At 44.0% G+C, this 18680-nt stretch overlaps 2 protein-coding genes across 4 annotated transcripts in view; both read left to right on the top strand.

Annotated features, from left to right (window-relative positions):
* LOC144891816 (uncharacterized) overlaps positions 1 to 18680 on the top strand; it is a 1036251-nt gene that overhangs the window by 489745 nt on the left and 527826 nt on the right. The window lies entirely within an intron of this gene.
* The window catches only part of KDM2A (lysine demethylase 2A), a 73957-nt gene that overhangs the window by 39305 nt on the left and 15972 nt on the right, over positions 1 to 18680 (top strand). For 2 of the 3 annotated variants that reach the window (XM_068104138.2, XM_068104137.2), the window contains 7 exons: positions 6280 to 6462; positions 7006 to 7092; positions 7863 to 7988; positions 10111 to 10230; positions 10336 to 11084; positions 11271 to 11434; positions 11575 to 11718. In XM_068104138.2, coding sequence (XP_067960239.2) covers positions 6280 to 6462; positions 7006 to 7092; positions 7863 to 7988; positions 10111 to 10230; positions 10336 to 11084; positions 11271 to 11434; positions 11575 to 11718 — 1573 coding nt within the window. The remainder of the gene's footprint in view (positions 1 to 6279; positions 6463 to 7005; positions 7093 to 7862; positions 7989 to 10110; positions 10231 to 10335; positions 11085 to 11270; positions 11435 to 11574; positions 11719 to 18680) is intronic. The other variant, XM_068104140.2, reaches the window with a different exon arrangement.

Here is an 18680-nt window from a genome sequence, read left to right as displayed (position 1 = left end):
AAACGGCTACACAGCTGAATCCACACGTGAAAAAGCTGAATGCCTCAACTCTGTGTTTGCCTCTAAATCTTGTGTCCCAAACCCATCCCTCTCTGTACCCAGTCGTACCCAGCTGCTCCTGGACTCTGTCCTTTCCTCCTGACAAGGTGGAAATTTCTGTCAACCCTCCACTCTGATTCTGCAACTGGACCTGACGGCATCAGCCCACGGGAACTAAAATCCTGTTCTTCCGCTCTTTCACTCCCTCTCTCTGTTCTCTTCACCCTCTCTTTTGCTCAAGGTCATCTGCCATCTGCTTGGAAATCAGCCAACATCACCGCTTTGCACAAAAAATGTGCAAAAACAGAATCTAGCAACTACAGACCAATCAGCCTTCTCCCAATTATCAGCAAAGTCATGGAATCCATCATTGCTTTGGATATGAAATCTTTCCTCTTCTCCAATGGCTTGATCTCTGATCATCAATTTGGTTTCAGACCAGGTCACTCGACTCTGGACATGCTGCTTCTGCTTTCTCAACAATGGATGGAGGTCCTCAATGCCAAACAGGGAATTAGAGCCGTCTCCCTTGACATATCACATGCCTTTGATACGGTCTGGCACCCCGCTCTGCTCACCAAACTCTCCTCCTTTGGTATCCATGGAAATCTCGACGCATGGCTGGCGGACTTCCTCTCTAGTCGTAGTCAACGTGTTGCCCTGAATGGGTTTCTCTCATCTCCTCTTCCTGTTCAGGCTGGATTTCCCCAAAACAGTGTTCTGGGCCTTGTACTTTTTCTGGTCTTCATCAATGATCTCTCTGACTCTTGAAAAGCCTCTCTATCTCTTTGCTGATGACTCTACTCTCTGTCGCTCCATTCCTCATCCCTCAGATCGGCAGTCTGCAGCCTCCTCACTCTCTGCAGACCTGGACAAAATCACAGACTGGGCAAACAAGTGGAACATGTCTTTCAATCCTGACAAATCTCACACTCTTACGATGTCTCTCCGAAAAGACCGACTGGACAACCCTCCCATCCACTTTCTGAATAATCCTCTCCAAGAAGTTCTGTCACTCAAGCTTTTGGGTCTCACTATCTGCCATGATCTTTCCTGGGAAAACCACATTTCAAATCTGGCCTCCAAATCCAGTCGCCGACTGGGCATCCTCCGTCGTGCGAAGTCCTTCCTTGGCACACCTGAGCTCCTCACCACATACAAGGCTTTCATCCGCAGCTCAATGGAATACTGCTCTCCGCTCTGGGCTGGTGCTCCTGCCTCACACCTAGCTTGTCTTCACGCTGTTGAAACCAAAGCGTTCAGAATCATTGGAATCTCCCGCGATGAAGCTAACTCCGAGGGCCTTTCACTCACTCACCGCAGGCAGGTTGGTGGTGTTTCCGTCTTCTACCGACTCCTCTCCGGCCTTGCCCCCCCCAGCTCTCTCTGGGCTCCGTCCCCAAAATATTACTGCAGGTCGCACAAGATCTGCCTGCAACCCTTTTATGGTTAAACTGCCAAAATCAAGACTCTCTGCTCACCTTCACTCCTTCATTCCTCTTTTCTCCCGCCTCTGCAACAAACTCCCTCACTCTCTTCAATCCCACTCCTCCCTCCAGGTCTTTAAAACAGCTGTTCACCACCATCTCTTATCTTACCCCATCCAAAACCTTGATCTTTTCTACCCCTGCTAATTTCATCCCAAATCCACTTTTTTGAAATACCAACTTCCTTCCTGGAAATCCTTGGTGTCCTTGTGTTTTGTACTTCTCCCACCCCCCCCCCCCCCTTCCCACGCCTCCTCCCCACAAGCCCTCTCCCTCCCACACATCTCTTGATGTCCCTGCTCTCAAATGTTGTGTTTGTGTGCTTCCCCTGCTCTCCCCATCTTGTCTACCGCTCCCTCTTTTTATATATTTTGTTTGTCTGTTTGATGTTTTTTTGTGTGATAGATGTTAGCTCTTTCACGAGCCTCGATTCTGTATACAAAAAAACAAAAAAACTTGTGAACCAGTTATGGGAGTTTGACCAAACTTGGTATAAGTATACATTATGATGGGAAGATTAGTTGATTAGATTTCAGCATCAAGAGGTCAAAGGTCAGAGTCTGTAATCGGTTTTACTTCCCACGATAACTTAAGAATGGCTGAAGGGAACCAAGTCAAACTTGGTACAAGTATTTATAATGTTGTAAAGATAAACAGATTAGATTATGGGGCAAAGGTCAGAGGTGCCATGAGGTCAAAATTATGTTGCAGCGCTAACTTTGTAACCAGTGATGGGAATTTGAACAAACTTGGCATAAGTATATATTATGATGCAAAAATGAACTGATTAGATATCATCCTCAAAGTTCAGAGGTTCGGCCAGGTAAAAATGTGATGCTTGAAAACAGCTGAAGGAATTTAAATTAAACTTGGTACAAGTATGTATGATGATTTATGCACGAACTGATTGCATTTTGGGGTCAAGAGGTCAAAGGTCATGTTTGGTTAAAAATCCTGTTGCCGTGACAACTTGTGAACCAGTGATAGTTTTTTTGCCCAAACTTGGTATAAGTATATAGTATAATGCAAAGATGAACTGATTATATTTTGGCACCAAGGGTGGGAGCGAGGTGATTTTGTGATCTTGGTAAGGTCAGAGGTCATGTCAGGTAAAAATGTGATACTTGAGAACAGCTGAATGGATTTAAATCAAAATTGGTACAAGTATGTATTATGTGGGCAGAGGACTATCGGTCGACATCGTGACGTCGAAGTGTCGTTATAATTTTTTTGGAAATTTATGTGTAAGTGACGTTAAAGAATCCTGAATGTGTGCTGAATGTGACCATTGGAGTTATAGTTGGGTGAATTCAAATTTGTCTCGTTTGTCAGTATTTCGAGGGGTACTAAAGGGGGAAAAGTTTATTGGAAGAGATTTGACAGGTAGGTATAAGTTATGAATGCAGATCTGTCCATCCAGCTGCTGCAACTAACCCAGATACTGTATGTCTCATGGAAACATTTCTTTCACAAGCTATCCAGGACTGTTCTGTGTGTCTCCCAGACAATAACCACATTGTCGCCTCTGTTCTGATAGGCCTCATTATCACACTGGTGATGGTGTCGCTGTGTATGATCGTTTCTCCCTTCTTCATACCCCCTGCCCCTTGTTGTGTTAGTTGCTTCCCAACCCTATGGAGAACATTTGCCTTTGTGTCACTTTGTTCACATATTTCAGTACATGGCCGAGCAGTGAAGTATTTCTGTGAAATGACTGGAATTACTCGGTCTGTTTCTTTTCCAACAAACATCTCCCCAAATAGGAACCATTCATTACTGCAATTTACCATGTGAAACTTTTCCTCAAATTGTCCTACTCCTCAGCTCCTCTAGCCTCATGTTTTGACAGTTATTGGAAAACCCCAGTGGTGCACACATGTATGACGATTTGGTAAACCCAATCTGACTGGCCTAAAATCTGCTCTCCAGTCAAGACTATTCTATCATGACATCATCTCCTAACATTGACTGCTCCTTCGATTGCTGCTACAACGGTCTAAATATCTCTTCACAGATCCACTCTCCTCGCCCCCTTCTCTCCATATAAACCCCAGTACTGTGGGGGTGAGGCCATCACAAGGAAACTACACACATTCTCTTCCTGAAAGGTGAACCTTATCAATGGCAACCTTCAATCTTACCGTACAGCTCAGAACCATTGTATATCTGTCCTAATAAGAGCCAGGGCCCAACCTCAGGCTCACCTGAGATCCAAATTCTCCAGCCTCTCACCATCCTCCGAATTCTGGAGGAAGCTGGTCAGGTCTGTCTGGTGCACATTCCTCTTCCATTCTTTCCCTCCTGAAGGTTGAGTCATGCTGAACACTGCTCAAGAAAAAGCAGAGCTGTTGAACTGTTCCTTCACTTAAAATGCTAAGCTCCCAAATCGGTCTCGTCGCATGGACCTGTACCCACCCTTTCCACCTTTACAGAGTGTTCCTTACATTTTGTGGATTTCTCCCCTTTATTTGACTCAGGAACTGTGCTTCAGTTCAGTCATACTCTCTCTCCTGTCGTTCACAGGTCCTTCTTGGATGGGCAACTTCTTCAATCTTGGAACGTTGCAAACCTCACTCTTATCCATAAGAAAGGTGCTAAAAGGGATCCCCTATACTACAGACCTGTCAGCATTCGCCCCATCTTAAGCAAAGCACAGTAATGGAGTCCATCATGGCACCTAACCTTGGGCTATCCCTTCACTGATGTGCAAATCTCGAACAACAAGTTTTGTTTCTGATCTGGCTATTCCACCTTGGATATGTTACTCCTTTCGACACAGCCATTGAAATGCTACCCTTAACCACAAATAAGAGGTTCGGTCCATATCTCACAAGCCTTTGATACAGTCCAGCATCCAGCCGTGATTTCCAAGCTCTTAATTTGGGATTCAGGGCTCCCAGCCCAAGTGGTTTCTGGTATCTTCTGTGGAAAGAAAACAGTGGGTGTTCCTCAATTATATCCTCTCTTATGATATACCTTTTCAGGCTGGAGGGAAGAACCTTAGATCATACATTATTCTTGATCTCCATCAGATATCTATTTGATTCTCTCACAAACCAACTTCAGCATTTTGCCATTGACTCTACCCATAGGCCAGAATCATTGGCAAAATGGTTGTGACTTGCCTGCATAGAATGATGGACCAACCTTGTGAAAGGTCAGGTGCTGCCGAACCCTTTTTGTCAGACCTGGATAAGATAAGCTGCTGGTCAGTTACTTGGAACATGTCCTTTAATGTTAATAAGTCACACTCTATCACACTATCTCCAAAAGGATCGGCAATCAAACTATTCAATCCACGTCTCTTGATAATCAATGGAAGAGGTGCAGTCCTTGGAATTCCTTTACCCCTCACAATCTGACATAAACCTCTCATGGAAGGATCATATCGCCAAACTAGCATCAAAAGCCAATTGCATTCTGGTTATTCTCCGTAGCGCAAGAACATTGCTGAGCCACACTGAACTCATTACGGTGTACAAGGCTCTTATCCAAAGCCTCATGGATTATAGCTCCCTACTTTGGGCGGATTCTCCTGCTTCCCACCTTGATTATCTTGAGGCAATTGAAAGCCTTCTGCACCATTGGTTTCTCAAAGCAAGAGGTGGATTTCTAAGGATGCTACTCACCCACCGGTGATAAGTTCGTCGTCTCTCTATTTTATGCAAACTTGTATCTGGCACTGCTCCTTCTGCTCTCTTCTACCTTCCCCACAATGTCTAGTCAACCTTACCCGCTCACCCTCCCAAAGCCCAGGCTGGTTGCTCACCTGCATTAATTTGTCCCCTTGTTCTCCCTGTTGTGGAATTGTCTCATCTTCCTTGCTTCTGTCTTTCAAATGCTTTGCCCACGTACTCACCCATGCACATCCATGATCTTTTCTGCACATGCTGATTCTGTTCCTCTGCAGGACCTAATCAAAGCAAATAAAATAATAATTGGTGTAACTATTATTTTGCTTGTTTTTATTATAAAAATCGGTGAATCGGTTCTGTTCATTTTCATCTATGTCCGTTGATGAAAGTATTGAAAATGAAGTTTGTTGCTTTTAACAAGGAAATATTATTTGGAGCTTCCATAAAATGGAAATGAGCGTTTCCAAAATTCACGATTGCCTTGGGCTCAATATTGTACATCCCTTATCATCGGCTTTGGTGTTGGCTTAGCGGTTAGGGTGCTGGCTTGGGATTCTAGGATCCTGGGTTCGAATCCCAGTCGATCGCTGAATTAATGCCAGGGGGGTTGACTCAGCCTGTCATCCTTCCGAGGTCGGCAAATTGAGTACCAGTTCACTGGTAATTCCTTGCGTGTCGCAAGAGGCGACTAATAGGGTTGGCGGCAGGAAGGGCATCCGGCCGTAAAACATTGCTTCAAAAAAGGGGACCATGGTCCCCAAAAAAGGCCAACCCCTGCTCTGTGGGGAAAAATGGCCTCTAAAGGTGGTTCCTTATCGGCTTTTTCTCTCGTAAAGTCATGCTCTCATCTGCATGCGACCCGTGTGCTAGTTTGACTGCATCTGGGTTTGTTTGTTTATTTAACAATAAGTGAGTGTTAAGATGGTAGTGCAGTACAGGTATGATGTCCCAAATGGTTTTCCTCTCACCTTTTGATCATGATTATGTCATTATGTCTTTTTAAAATGGTAATGGAGCGAGAATGTGCACCCATAACGTTTTGGTTGTTTTGTTGAAAGGTTATTCTGTTCTTTCACCCCAAATCCTTTTCTTTTCAACTCACCCCTCCATACTCTTAGCCTATGCTGCCAAATGTGGCTGCATGTGTAGTTTGTGGAGGAAAGGATGATGATTATGACGAAGATGGTGAAAAAAAAGATGTGCGACGTGAGGGCAAAAAGGTTATGGATGAGGAAACCTTCCTACAAATCCTCATGGAATGTTCCATTTGCAATGAGATTGTACATCCTGGTTGTCTAAAGGTACGGCAAACTCCTCCAACTTGTAGTGATATCTTATCAGTGTATAAATCCAGCCCTTGAAAAGAATGTGCCCCCCTTCCCCAACCAGGAATAACTATACCCATTCCCTGTAAATATCACTCGCCATCTTTCTGTTAATTTCCCTTTGTATGTAACCCTGCTTAATTTATCCCTCACCACCTGTAGTGTACAACCACACACTTCCGTAACCCCCTGCCCTCTTGTCTTTTACTCAGTATGTAACCACTCTCTTGATTAAGCCACGCTTTATTACGTCCCAGCTTTTAAACATGTTCCCACCTTACCTTCCTTACCTGAATAATCATTCAAACCTTGTTGTACAAGTTCATGCCCCCTCCCCCCCCCCCGCCCCTCCCTCCCCACCACGCCCCTCCCTCCCTCCCCACCACGCCCCTCCCTCCCACCACACCACGCCCCTCCCTCCCCACCACGCTGTATGAACCATCTGAGATTCTTTCACTGCCGTTTTGCCTTTCCCCTTTGTCTGTCATCCCATCATTCAACACTTTCCCCCGACATCAGCTGAAACCGTCGCTTGGGGTGGTGAATGAGGAACTTCCAAACTGCTGGGAATGCCCTTCGTGCACTGAGAAGGGGAAATCTGGCAAGGTAATCACGTGCTTTATTTTGTCAGCTCCACACTTTGGCTATCCCGACATGCCTTCTTCATATTGTTTTATAATGTGGGTTTATCAGGAAAGGGATTTTTGATGTCACAAAAGTGGTTTAAAATGAGAACGTTTGCATCCACTTGAAGAGCTAACGTATTTTAATTCTGCTGAAGTTCGCATACAAGGCCTGGTGTAAAGTGCTTTTGTTAAGTTTTTATTTTATTTTATTAATTTTTCAGTCATGATGAAGTTTGGTGACTTGTTTCTTGCCTTTGCATGTATGGGTGAACGTTTCCTCCAGCACTTATTATGTTGTGGATTCTTGGAGCGAATGGTAATTATGGGATTGATTCTTCATTGGCGAAATCACGCATGCACATCAACTGAAGATGGCTCTGTGTGTTTCAGTCCAATTCCAATGAAACGGGACAAATCTGATGATGTCCAAGGATATATTTGAAGATTTCAACAAAAATGCTTTTTCTTTCTATTCCTATCAAGTCGATGGAAAATAGGGAATTTTGTATGTGCGCACTCGAAGATGGAAAAATGAAACCGCCATTTTGAAGAGAGAAAAAAAAATATGAGCAGCACCTCCTAAGCCTCTGGAATGTCATAGCTATGCATTCCCATGTCAAAGCGCACGTTTCCCTGTGCTCTTTCACCATGTTCGGATATGAGATTGAGCTGTACTGTAAACCCCGTAACTTCAGCCAAGGCACGCACCTTCTCACCCACTTACTCCCGTACACCCTCCCTTCGCCACAGAAGCGAGGCCCCGGTTTTAAGTTCGCCTCTCATCTTCCCGGCTCTCTGCTGAAACAGTCGGGAAATGAGAAGAGAAGCTACCCTGAGAATAGGGGTGCGCAAAGCAGCACGGAAAAGCGCCTTTTGGTAAGGCCGTCTCCCACTAACCCACCCTTTACATGACCTCCAGAAATGCTCCATTCCACATCCCTCTTCCCCATTCCATCATTCCTGCCATCTTTAGTCATCAACCATCCAATCGATATAGTCCAAATATTTTTCAAATACTCTAAATAATCCCCACTATAAAAAAAAAGAAACGTCAGACAGTCACCTCGATTGCCAACAAAAGCGTGCCTCCATTCATGGATTGACATCATGTGTGATGTTTTGTATTTATCTATTTTTCTTGATACTCGTTTGAGATATTTTTGAGCATGTGCATTGAGCATTTGGCTCTCCTCGCCATATTAACTGATTAAAGCTGTTTTGCTTAAATTATTTGAATTGTGCAAGGGCAATCTTAATGTGGGTGGAACACATCTTTAGGGTTCTTGATGACAGGCTGGAATCAATTGATGTTGGGCTTTATTGGTGTTACCTTTGACCTCACACCTCTCTTGGGAATTTCATTAGGAACCAAAAAACCAACCAAAGATGTGATAACAAGAATGCATTCTATTGAAAAACTTTGGGATCTGATGAATGACCTTGGGGTTAGGTGTATTCATCAAAATGTGCACAATTATCCTTTTTACCTTAAGAGCATTGTTCAGAGTATTGAAGATGGCTTCGCTGGGCAAAATATTACAAACGGGCGTTTCCAAAACTCAGTCGGCACCACCATCTCCAAATGTTCTCACCAAAATGGTTTGTTTCTTATCTTCTTTCTGACGATTACAATCGATCTTGATGGACTGTGGTCCAGTTTTGCACCTCTCTATTACTGGCTAGGCAACTTGAGTATGCTCTTCCTCAAGATTTGTCTCAACTCCTTTTTCCACTTGAGCTGCTGTGCGATGTTGCTGTCCACGTGATGGGCATGGGTTCTGCGATATGATCCGCTCCATTTGCTGGCACGTTGTGCTCGACTATGAACTGGAAAAACAGAAATAGTGCTTTTGTGACCACTTGACTGGTGCTCGTTTCTCATTTTCTTTTCTTTTTTTCTTTTATAAACGAATGAGGTCATGGTCCTGTTTTTCTCCCTGCATTTGGTGTTGTCATTGCAAAGTGTTTGGAAGTGCATCATCATATCATATATCCCCAATGCTTTCACTTTAATGTACCAAAAGCAAACTGTGTAATACGAATATTGGTCTTCGCATTTTGATGCCCAGATGCAACTGAAATGACCAGTTCACTGATGCTGAAATTTCACAGAAAATGTTTCGCTGCTTTTCTGGTTGTTCCATATTTGTACATTTCCTTCCTTTTACTTTCTTGTCCTTTTTTTGTTTGTTTTACTTGTCACTCTCCTTCGATGTCATCATGTTCTTCCGGTTTGAAATAATTTTCGGTTCACGCATGCGCACAGTCTCACAAATTACATGACCACCGGTTAAGACCATCATTTCCTATTGGAAAATGGTAACTGTTTTCCTTCCGATGGGGAGGAATCGATGAAGCTTTCTTAATCAGGTCAGATAAATCTATGAGAATGCGTTGCACACCTGTTACACCACCAAGTGCGAAAACCGTGAGTGTCGTCGGCAATCGGTGAAACTTGACAATGTGGATGATAAATGAAAAAACAAGAAGACGTCGTGCAGAGCACGATACTTGCAAAATCCACCCCTCCTCCCCCAAAAAAGTTGCCATGGATACATCAAATGGTCTATTTCATTAAGATTATAATTGACGATCTTGATGAAAGCTTGGGTCAATCGGATGAAAATTGATGATTCTTCAGATGAAAATTGATGACATTAGAAGTTTGACCTTGAGTTGACCACCAAGTACGAAAACCGTGAGTGTCGGAGGTAATCGGTGAAACTTGACAATGTGGATAATAAATTAAAAAATAATTCCTGATGAGGTCCAAGGATATTTTGTTTGTTTTGGTGGGTACAAGATAAAAGGAAGTTTGAGTTTTGTTTCCATTTGAGCATTCTTTCACAAGTACTTCCCTGCAGTTGGAGATGTAGCATTATGCATCAAAATCTTTAAAATTATGCTGTTATCTTTCTTTCACTAGTGATACTTTTTGAGCATGAGATGACTTTAATATCTAAATCGCTTTACAATTTGTTTTGCTCTTCTCCTTCAGCTGAGCAGCAAGTTGAAAGGTGTTGGAGGACTTTCTCTGCGTAGACGGTTACTTCCAAGACATATTCGTCTTGGTTTGGGTGGAGTTGGAGGTGGAAGAATTGAGGGACGGCGCTGGAAGGTATGGTCCTGTCGGATCTTGGGATTCAGGGGTCTTATTCCGTTTTTAAACCAATATGATTTTTATAACCCCCACACTCCACCCCTACCCCCTCTTCCTAAATAGAAACGAAAAGAACACGATGACAAACTTAAAAGTGGTTTACCAGCTTCTAAGGAATCAAGAACAAGTAGAGAAGCTTCATCCCCTGCTCTTTCTGCTCGCCTTCGACGTTCTTCGCCTCGTCGTATGCCACTGGAATCTGTCTCTGAGCGTGTCCGTGAGAAGTACAAGCTCCTTGTTGGGCGTAGGGTAGCATCTGTAGATGGAGGGAACAGCTCTGATCCGCTGTCACGCTATCGAATTCCAAAACGGAAAGATGCAACAAGGATATTGGCTGAAAAACAGCTCGAAAGCAATGGTCAGTTGGCAGGGAATCGAGCAATAAAGATTGAGGTGGCTGAAACCCCAACTGCTCCAGTGATGAGGACTGCAGAGGTCTCGGTGGCCTTGGCGACGAGGTCCGTGGAGGTTCCACTTGCTCCCCCAGTCCAAGCAGTGAGGGCTGTGACATCGAGGACCGTGGATGCTCCTGTTTTATGTGGAGTAGAAAGCACAGGAAGCCCTGGAAAACCACATCGTAAAAAACAAAAATGTGGGATCGACGGCGATAGAGTGAATGGGTCGGGAATGAGACACGGGACCACGTCGTCATCTCCTTTGCGGAAAGGATCTGCTGAGAGAGACGGAGGGGCCCACCTTGAAACTCTAGGAGCACTTGGAGCAGGGCGTGAGGCCTGGATGTGTGTTTTCCAGTTCCTCACTCATGAGGAGTTGTGTACATGCATGCTCGTATGCAAGATGTGGAATCGCTGGTGAGTTGTGTAATGCTTCTTTGCTGTGCCTATTTTATTATCTATTTTTCCCAACTCCTATGAGAGCATCCATCTATGATGCTTCATTTAATTTGCAAATCCATATATGTCTGCTTGTTTTGTCATTTAGCCTTCTTTGGCTTGGACCCATTTCCACAAACCCATTCCACTCTGTTTCACCAATAGGTGCTGTGATCGCCGTCTTTGGCCACGGATGAACCTCAGTTCCATTTCATCGGTACCTCCCAGCATGCTTAGTGGTATTATACGGCGGCAACCAGTGGCATTGGACCTGTCGCATTCGGCCATTTCACGCAAGCAGCTTGTCTGGTTACTCAATCGGCTTCCAGGTGGGTTTGTGCCATACTATGTATTCTGTGCTCCCCTTTACTGTCCAATGACTCATTGCCACATTGTATTCTTTTCTTGCTTCACCCAGTGCCTTAAGTGTTCCCCTCCTTTTTTGTGCATTATCATGTGGTTTCCTCAGGCCTCAAAGACCTTTCTTTAGCTGGCTGTCCATGGGTCACTGTGTCTGCCCTCACTGCTGGGGCCTGTCCACTGTTGCAGTCCTTGGATATATCGGACATCATGGGGGTCAATGAGGAGAACTTGCGGGAACTTTTCTCACCAGGTAACCTTTCCCGTTATATTTTGTGATCAGACCAAGCCAACTTACCCAATCAGTGCTTTGTTGTTTGCCTCCGCAAGTACAGTGCACAGAAGGCAAGCTTGCCCTCAATAGACCTTTTCATGTCTCAATCCTCAACTTTCTTAGCCTGGTGTTAAGCATTAATCCCAGGTTGTCCTGGTCTTGTTTTGCACCTCACTTCTTAACCCTAACCCCAGGTTTTCTTTTCACACCACGTGAACGCTAACCCCAGTTAAGTTTAATGTCACGAATATGCATGATTTATTTAACATGCAACGCACTTGCCCAATATGAATTTAGCACATGGAGGTAGGTCACTATCCCAACATGGTGCCTTCCATTGATGTATCACTCGCTGTTTGTCTTGTTGCATTTTAAGTTTTGCGGTGAAAGGTAAGGGAAATGCATCAAATAAATTGACTAGAACGTAGACAATGATTGATATGGAGGCGTTGTTACCAGTTTGAAGATAATTTGTGCTCTGAGAGAATTGTACTACTTGTGCCTAATGATGACAAGCCATCAGCAATCCCACCTGATCACTGGCGCTTTTAGCCTTGAAGCAATATGTGTACGCACTATTGTGACGTGTGATGCGCTGTGATGCATTGACGCATGACGTCAACGTTCGCTGGTCTTATTGTTTGGACAACAATGCGCACCCTCAATGAATATTTGAGATTATAGGAGTGCCACTTATAGACTGTGAGCTGTTAGCTCAAAATGTGACCAAAAATGGACTTCTGTCAGAAGGTTCAGGGATATTAGTGGAATTGGGTGATCCCTTTTGTTGCAGACATGCTGAATTCAATGGTGCAGTCCCACATGTGTGTTATGCCATTGTGAAAGGGATCAAATGGACCAATTTCCGATCAGGCCCTTCTTCAAACCTCAGATACCAGGGTTTCCAAAATGGACGAAATTTCACATGGTTACCCACCAAAACAGTTGTTCCTTGATGTTTCAGACCTGCTGAGTACAATGATGCAGTTCCACACAGAATATTTCATTTCAAAAAAAGTAAAAAAAGGGCTAACTTCAGATCGGGCCTTTCTTTTGAACCTAAAAGACAAGGATTTGAACACGGGACGAAATTTCATGTTTTACCAACTACAGCAGTTGTTCCCTGATGTTTGAGACTTGCTGAATACAATGTTGCGGCATCCCCATCTTCATGTACGGTTCTATGGGGCACGCTACGCTATATACACTCGATCCAAGGTCTGATTTTGAGGTGTTCCCGTGTGTGTTTGTCTAAGGGCAAAATAAAGTGAGAGTTTGAACCACATGTTACTGATATATTGTAACTGAAAACAAATATTGAGTGAAACATGAACAAAACCAACTGCCACAGCATCAGCCACTTTTTGATCGCTGTTACCACAAGAGGAGCATAAATGCGATTTTGCACATAGGTAAGAAAGTAAGATAACAAATGTACTTCACAATGATATGCTTTGGTTATGAAAAGTGGATGAAAATTTACATTTATCAGCGATATTCAGATACATGATATGATATGACAAATTGCGCAAGATTTCTCTTTTAAGATTTTGAGTAGCTAAGATCCGGTTGTAATTCGCAAGGTATGTATATATCTGAGACAAATCACAACTAAAAGTATCGCACCATATCAATGATTATATTTAAACATACAAATAATTTTGGTAGTTTACTCTTCCATTTTGTATCCTATGAAACAAGCAATATAACATGTAATATACCGACAAATGAACACATAAATGTCAAAAAAACCAAAACACTCGGACTCGGAATCGCTGCTCCATCTTCGATTCAAATGCCCGATGAGGAATCGTTATTGGAAGGAACAATTGGAACAACCACACAGATCAGTATGTACGACACTGTTCACTCCACAACAACAGCGTTTCAGGTCACAATGACTGCGAGAACATTTTCAATGGATAAAAAGTGAGCAGTTCTTCAGGTGCGGGATCCTTGGTCATCCACACCATACTCAGATCATCTCCTTCAACACTCCATCCATGATCTGATGGACTTAGGGCCTGTATATACTCCTCAAGGGCATGCTTGTGGATTGCACTTTGATAAATTTGCTTGATCTGAGGCAATGCTGCCACAAAGCATCGCTCGTCGGAAGCGGCGAGTGATCTTCATTTCCTCTGGCACAAAAAGACAATATTGAGCTTCGTCAAAAGATAAACATTTCGTCCGTGAAGTTCACAAACAAACTGCTCGAGCAACGGATGCAGATGTTCAGGAAGATCGAAGTTCTGGCCAAGTTCACTGAATGTATTGCGGTGATATGGTGATGCCTGAACCATATCTAGGGGCTTCTTCTTCCCTTTGGCTAAGAAACAGCTGGTCGAGTCAGATCCTGTGAACACATGCACGCCATTGAAGGATGTGCGTAAATATTAACGGAAGACAAAGCTCAAATCCACCGTCCTAACCTTTTTCCCACGACCGGTATGGAAATGAACTCTTCCAGTTGGACAATAATATGATAGTGACATCCACATCAGGACTGTGTACCTGGATGATGGAAGACGGATCAGCATTGGCTGCGTGTTTCGTGTACGGAGCTGGTCTTGTGTCCGCTTCTTCATGTTCCTTTACGTTATAATATAATATTTTATGAATAGCTGTTACTGGATTCCTCCTGGAGACTACAATGCAGTTATTGGTCTTTTATTTGATAACCAGCGGTAACCCGTGAAAATCACGGGCATAAATAGTGTTTATATTCATACAAACTAACTTGCCCTTCCTCTTCCTTTCCGCTTCCTTTCAAAATAATTGTGTCAGTTGGCACCAACATTCATTCTGGCAGATCTCCTGAATCGCTTTGTATTCAACTGCAGTATTGTCTCTTATAGTGTGGTTACTGGTAAGTATCCCCTTTACATTTCTGATCGCATTTATATTTGTATTAAAAGGCGTAGCATGCCTCTCGAGTCACTGCGCGTCCGGCACACATTGGACTAAATTTAGGGGTTGCACACAGAGTTTGTAATTTCACATATTTGGCTCTCATAAGTATTTGGAGTTGATTATTTATTCTCCACTGCTACACTTGTGATGTTGACCAATACAGTTGACCTATGACCTTGCTATGTACTGCACATTTTGAAGTTGTTTTTAAGTTAATTGAATACAGTACAGCTGTACTCTGGTGAATGCAGTTGCTCTCATTGAAGAGTACTGTCGTGCGAATCCCTCAAGGTTAACACCAGGGACCGCGGAAGACCGAACGGCTTTAACTGAGGCAACGACCCAATACGGATTTTGCTATCAACCGCGGAAAGAAGAAGTGAAGAGGAAGAGGCGGCAGCGCTTACCGATGGCGAACCGACGGCAGCTCCGATCCTGCAGGGAATTGACTCATGAACGACAACCCAATTCAATGTACAAAAAGAATGATTTATTCCGACCCCGAAACAATGAAATGCGACGATGAATAAATAATGATCCTAAATTGGGATCCCACACATCTCACTTCAAATACGCCACACAGGAATGAATTACGAAAAGAACACGTTCGTCGTGTACGGGGAAATGTGGTGCATCCTTATCTGTCTGTAGTCTTGTCCACCGTCCAACGCGGCTCCCTCAGTCCGCCTCGCTCGTGCGCTCCGCCAGGCCCCGAGCGACCCGCTCAGCGGCATGCTCCACTCCAACCCCTCGTCGGTCCAACACATGAGGTCACGCTCGCTCCGAGCACCAATGCACCACAAGGAACCAAAAGCACCACGCGGAATCAAAAGCACCACGCGTCCAACGCAGGGCCAGCGATCCCCACACGAAGCCAATCTCCAACCCGAAGGGGCCGATCTCCAACACGAGGTCCAGCGCGAAGAGACAAAAAGACAAAGAGCAAAGAGAGACCGTGCAGCGCCAAGAGAGCTGCGAAGAAGCCAAGAGAGCAAATGTCATCCAGCGCGTTCTTTTATAACCTCCCCTCTGACGTCAGTCTTGGCACGCCACCAACCAGGGCCTCGTATCTTCCCGCCGTCCACCGAACCGTTTCGCGCCTTCCCTCCAATGAACAACCTCCTTCTCAGTTGCGTCTTCGCGCCTCCCGCCCTGATTGGCTGGAGGTTCGTGCCTTCCGCGCCAACCAATCACACGTTCCCTGTGGCGTGGGTTACAACTCGTCTCACCGATGTTGCTAGGCCAGCCAGTGGTGTGGCCGGCGGCGGCCATCCGGCAGTGCCTCAATCTGGCTTCCTGCCCGTTTTCTTCCAAGGTCATTGTAAGGGAAGGGAACTATTTAATGTTGCATTTAAGAGCCTATCTAAGTGTTTATATGTGTGCGTTGCCATAAGGGACAAAGGAATGATTACCAGGTCTGACACACAGGGGTTTATCTTAGTCCCTACAACTATTTAACACATGAACATCCTTGTATGTTCACAGGTATACACTTACCCCGACAAACCGCCTAAAAACATGGAACTTATTACAGGTAGATTCCCTATCGCGACAGTCGGATACCTACCTATACAGATCTACCTGACTCTAGATATTCCTTTACCCCCCGACATAACAGTACAATCATCTCCTGACAAATGATGAACAGCAAACCCAGTATCTGCTTCAAGTTGTGACAGAACATCGCAAGAGGCTTCCCGATTGCAGGAAATCGACGCTTATCGGGCACAAACATTGAGTGGTTGACAACCATGAGTCTCTGTGCAACCCCTAAAACTTTATGTATTCAAAAAATATTTCACAGGCAGAAGTTTTACTTCGATACCAAAAAAAATGAAAGGTTTGGAGTAAAACAATTCAATCTTCTTTTTTTGCCTTGTGTAGCTACAGGAACCTCACTAACGTACGGCCATCGAGATCCCAATGCCCTCAAGGTAATGCGAGCAAGAAAAAGAGAGCAACCATCACCTAAAAGGCTATCTTACTAAAACTAACTAGACTCAAACTCAACCACTAGCCGAACAGAAAAATAAAATCCTTCTGTGTACGTACGTACCTTGAAACTAGGGGGGGGGGGGGGGGGAAGAAGGTAATTGTGCTTTTCTCGCTATCAAGCATAGCCCATTTTGAAGTGAACTCTTGCACTCTTTCCCAGCTCTTCTCGTTAAATTCAATCAGATTTCCACTTATTTTTCGACAAAAATGTATCAGACACCACATTGTTTACATTCCTTTGTTCAACAATCCGAGTAGGCCGGAGCTATGTGACGAAAACAAAATAGTGCCGTAAATTCATCCACCTGCCTCTGATTGGTCGATGTTACCGTAGCACTGAGTAATCAGGCCTGTACGAATATCAAATGGTGAGCATGTCCTCGGGCTAAATAATAACCTTTTGTAGTGGAATATTGAGTGTGGCACTGCAGATTTAGACTTGATGCATGTTGATCTAATATTCCAAGTGATATGCATTTATTTGCATGAGGTATGTAACGGAATTGAAAAATAGTACAACACTGCTGATGTCCTATTAGCGATTGGTCAGTGCACGACTGTCCAACACAAAGTAAATGTTGCCATTCTGCTTGAATGCGTTGAAATTGAAAATTGAATGCTTGGGGCTAAGGGCTACGTACACCTCAGAGCTTAGCTCCACCTTTCAGATGATTTTTGGGGATAGCACCACAATTGCGATGCTACCCCTGCTTCTGAGCAGGGCTACCTTAGCCCCAGCAAATTGTGGTGCTATCCCACTTTCCAAAAATGAAATGTGAAAAGAAACGTAACTCTGGGTAATCAGCCCCACTGGTAACCCAGGGTTAAGTGAAAAAAAAACAAGAGGTTAAAAATCCAAAAGAATCGTTTTTTTTATTGTGACATCATTCTTGTATCTAAATTTGGGCTGAATTAAGATTCCATCCACTGATGACTCATGTGCAGTTATTAATAATGAAAATAAAAAATGAATATAAACCTGACTTTCCCTGGATAGGGTGTTAAGAGGAAATCTTTATTACGTATGCAAATGTAGAAGCAATTTTCACCTGCCTCTTCACCCTCCAATAACACCAATTGTTACACAAAGGTATCTACATTCTACATGGTCAGTAAAAGTTTATAATTGAAAAAGCTGCACTTATAAAAAAAAAAGCTGGTCGATGGAGCCGATATTTCGGTGGAGAATCCACTCGCCTTGGTCACGGCAAATGTTGAAGTGAGGAAGAACCTTGAAAATTGCCACGTGACTTCAACCGTTGGTGGGGTGAATTGGTCTGTTGACTAATCCGGGCATATCGTGATGATTGCAGACGACGTGGGATAGATGTAATAGCTTTGTCCCACGTCTCTGACGGATTAAATCGCAAACCACCCCTTTTGTTGAGAAATGGTGATTCAACTTTTTCCCAAATGGATTCCTTTGCACCATGACCAAACCATTTTTTTCTCTATCTAAGATGACCACTTGAGTGTTATCAAAGCTGAGGGGAAATTATGTGAGAAGGAGAACATCAGCAGTGCGCTCAGTAAGCCCAGTTGGTCTTTTTTGAAAGTGAAAAAGTAGTAAGTACAGCATCACGTCCGGTGAACAACAGGACACTGATCAAGAAAACATGACACGAGCGACCATTCCGTATGTGGCTGGACTGTCTGAGAAAGTGAGAAGATCCTTCGCAAAGTTTGGCATTGTTGCGTCAAATAAACTACACAGTATTCTGCACAGCCAGTTAGCTTACGTTAAGGACAAGATCCGGAAGGATAGAAAACGCGACTTGGTGTACGGCAACAGATATTGAGACCCATCATGCACTGAGACCGACATAGGAGAAACTCGGCAAACTCTTAAGATCCGTATCCTCCTCATCGTCCAGCTCATGAAGAGGCTTTGAACTCTGCTGCATATACTGCCTTTGTGGAAGATTGTACAGGCAACTCCAAGCATCCTCGCCAATCCTCCCTCCTCCCATCATTCCTCCCTTCTCTCTCCATCACCCACACCCCATCCTCCCCTTCCCTTCTCATCCTCCCCA

This window comes from Myxine glutinosa, chromosome 4 (genome assembly GCF_964187855.1).
Source record: "Myxine glutinosa chromosome 4, kmMyxGlut1.1, whole genome shotgun sequence".
In the NCBI taxonomy this organism is placed as follows: domain Eukaryota; kingdom Metazoa; phylum Chordata; class Myxini; order Myxiniformes; family Myxinidae; genus Myxine; species Myxine glutinosa.
This window is presented reverse-complemented; position numbering and strand designations above follow the sequence as displayed.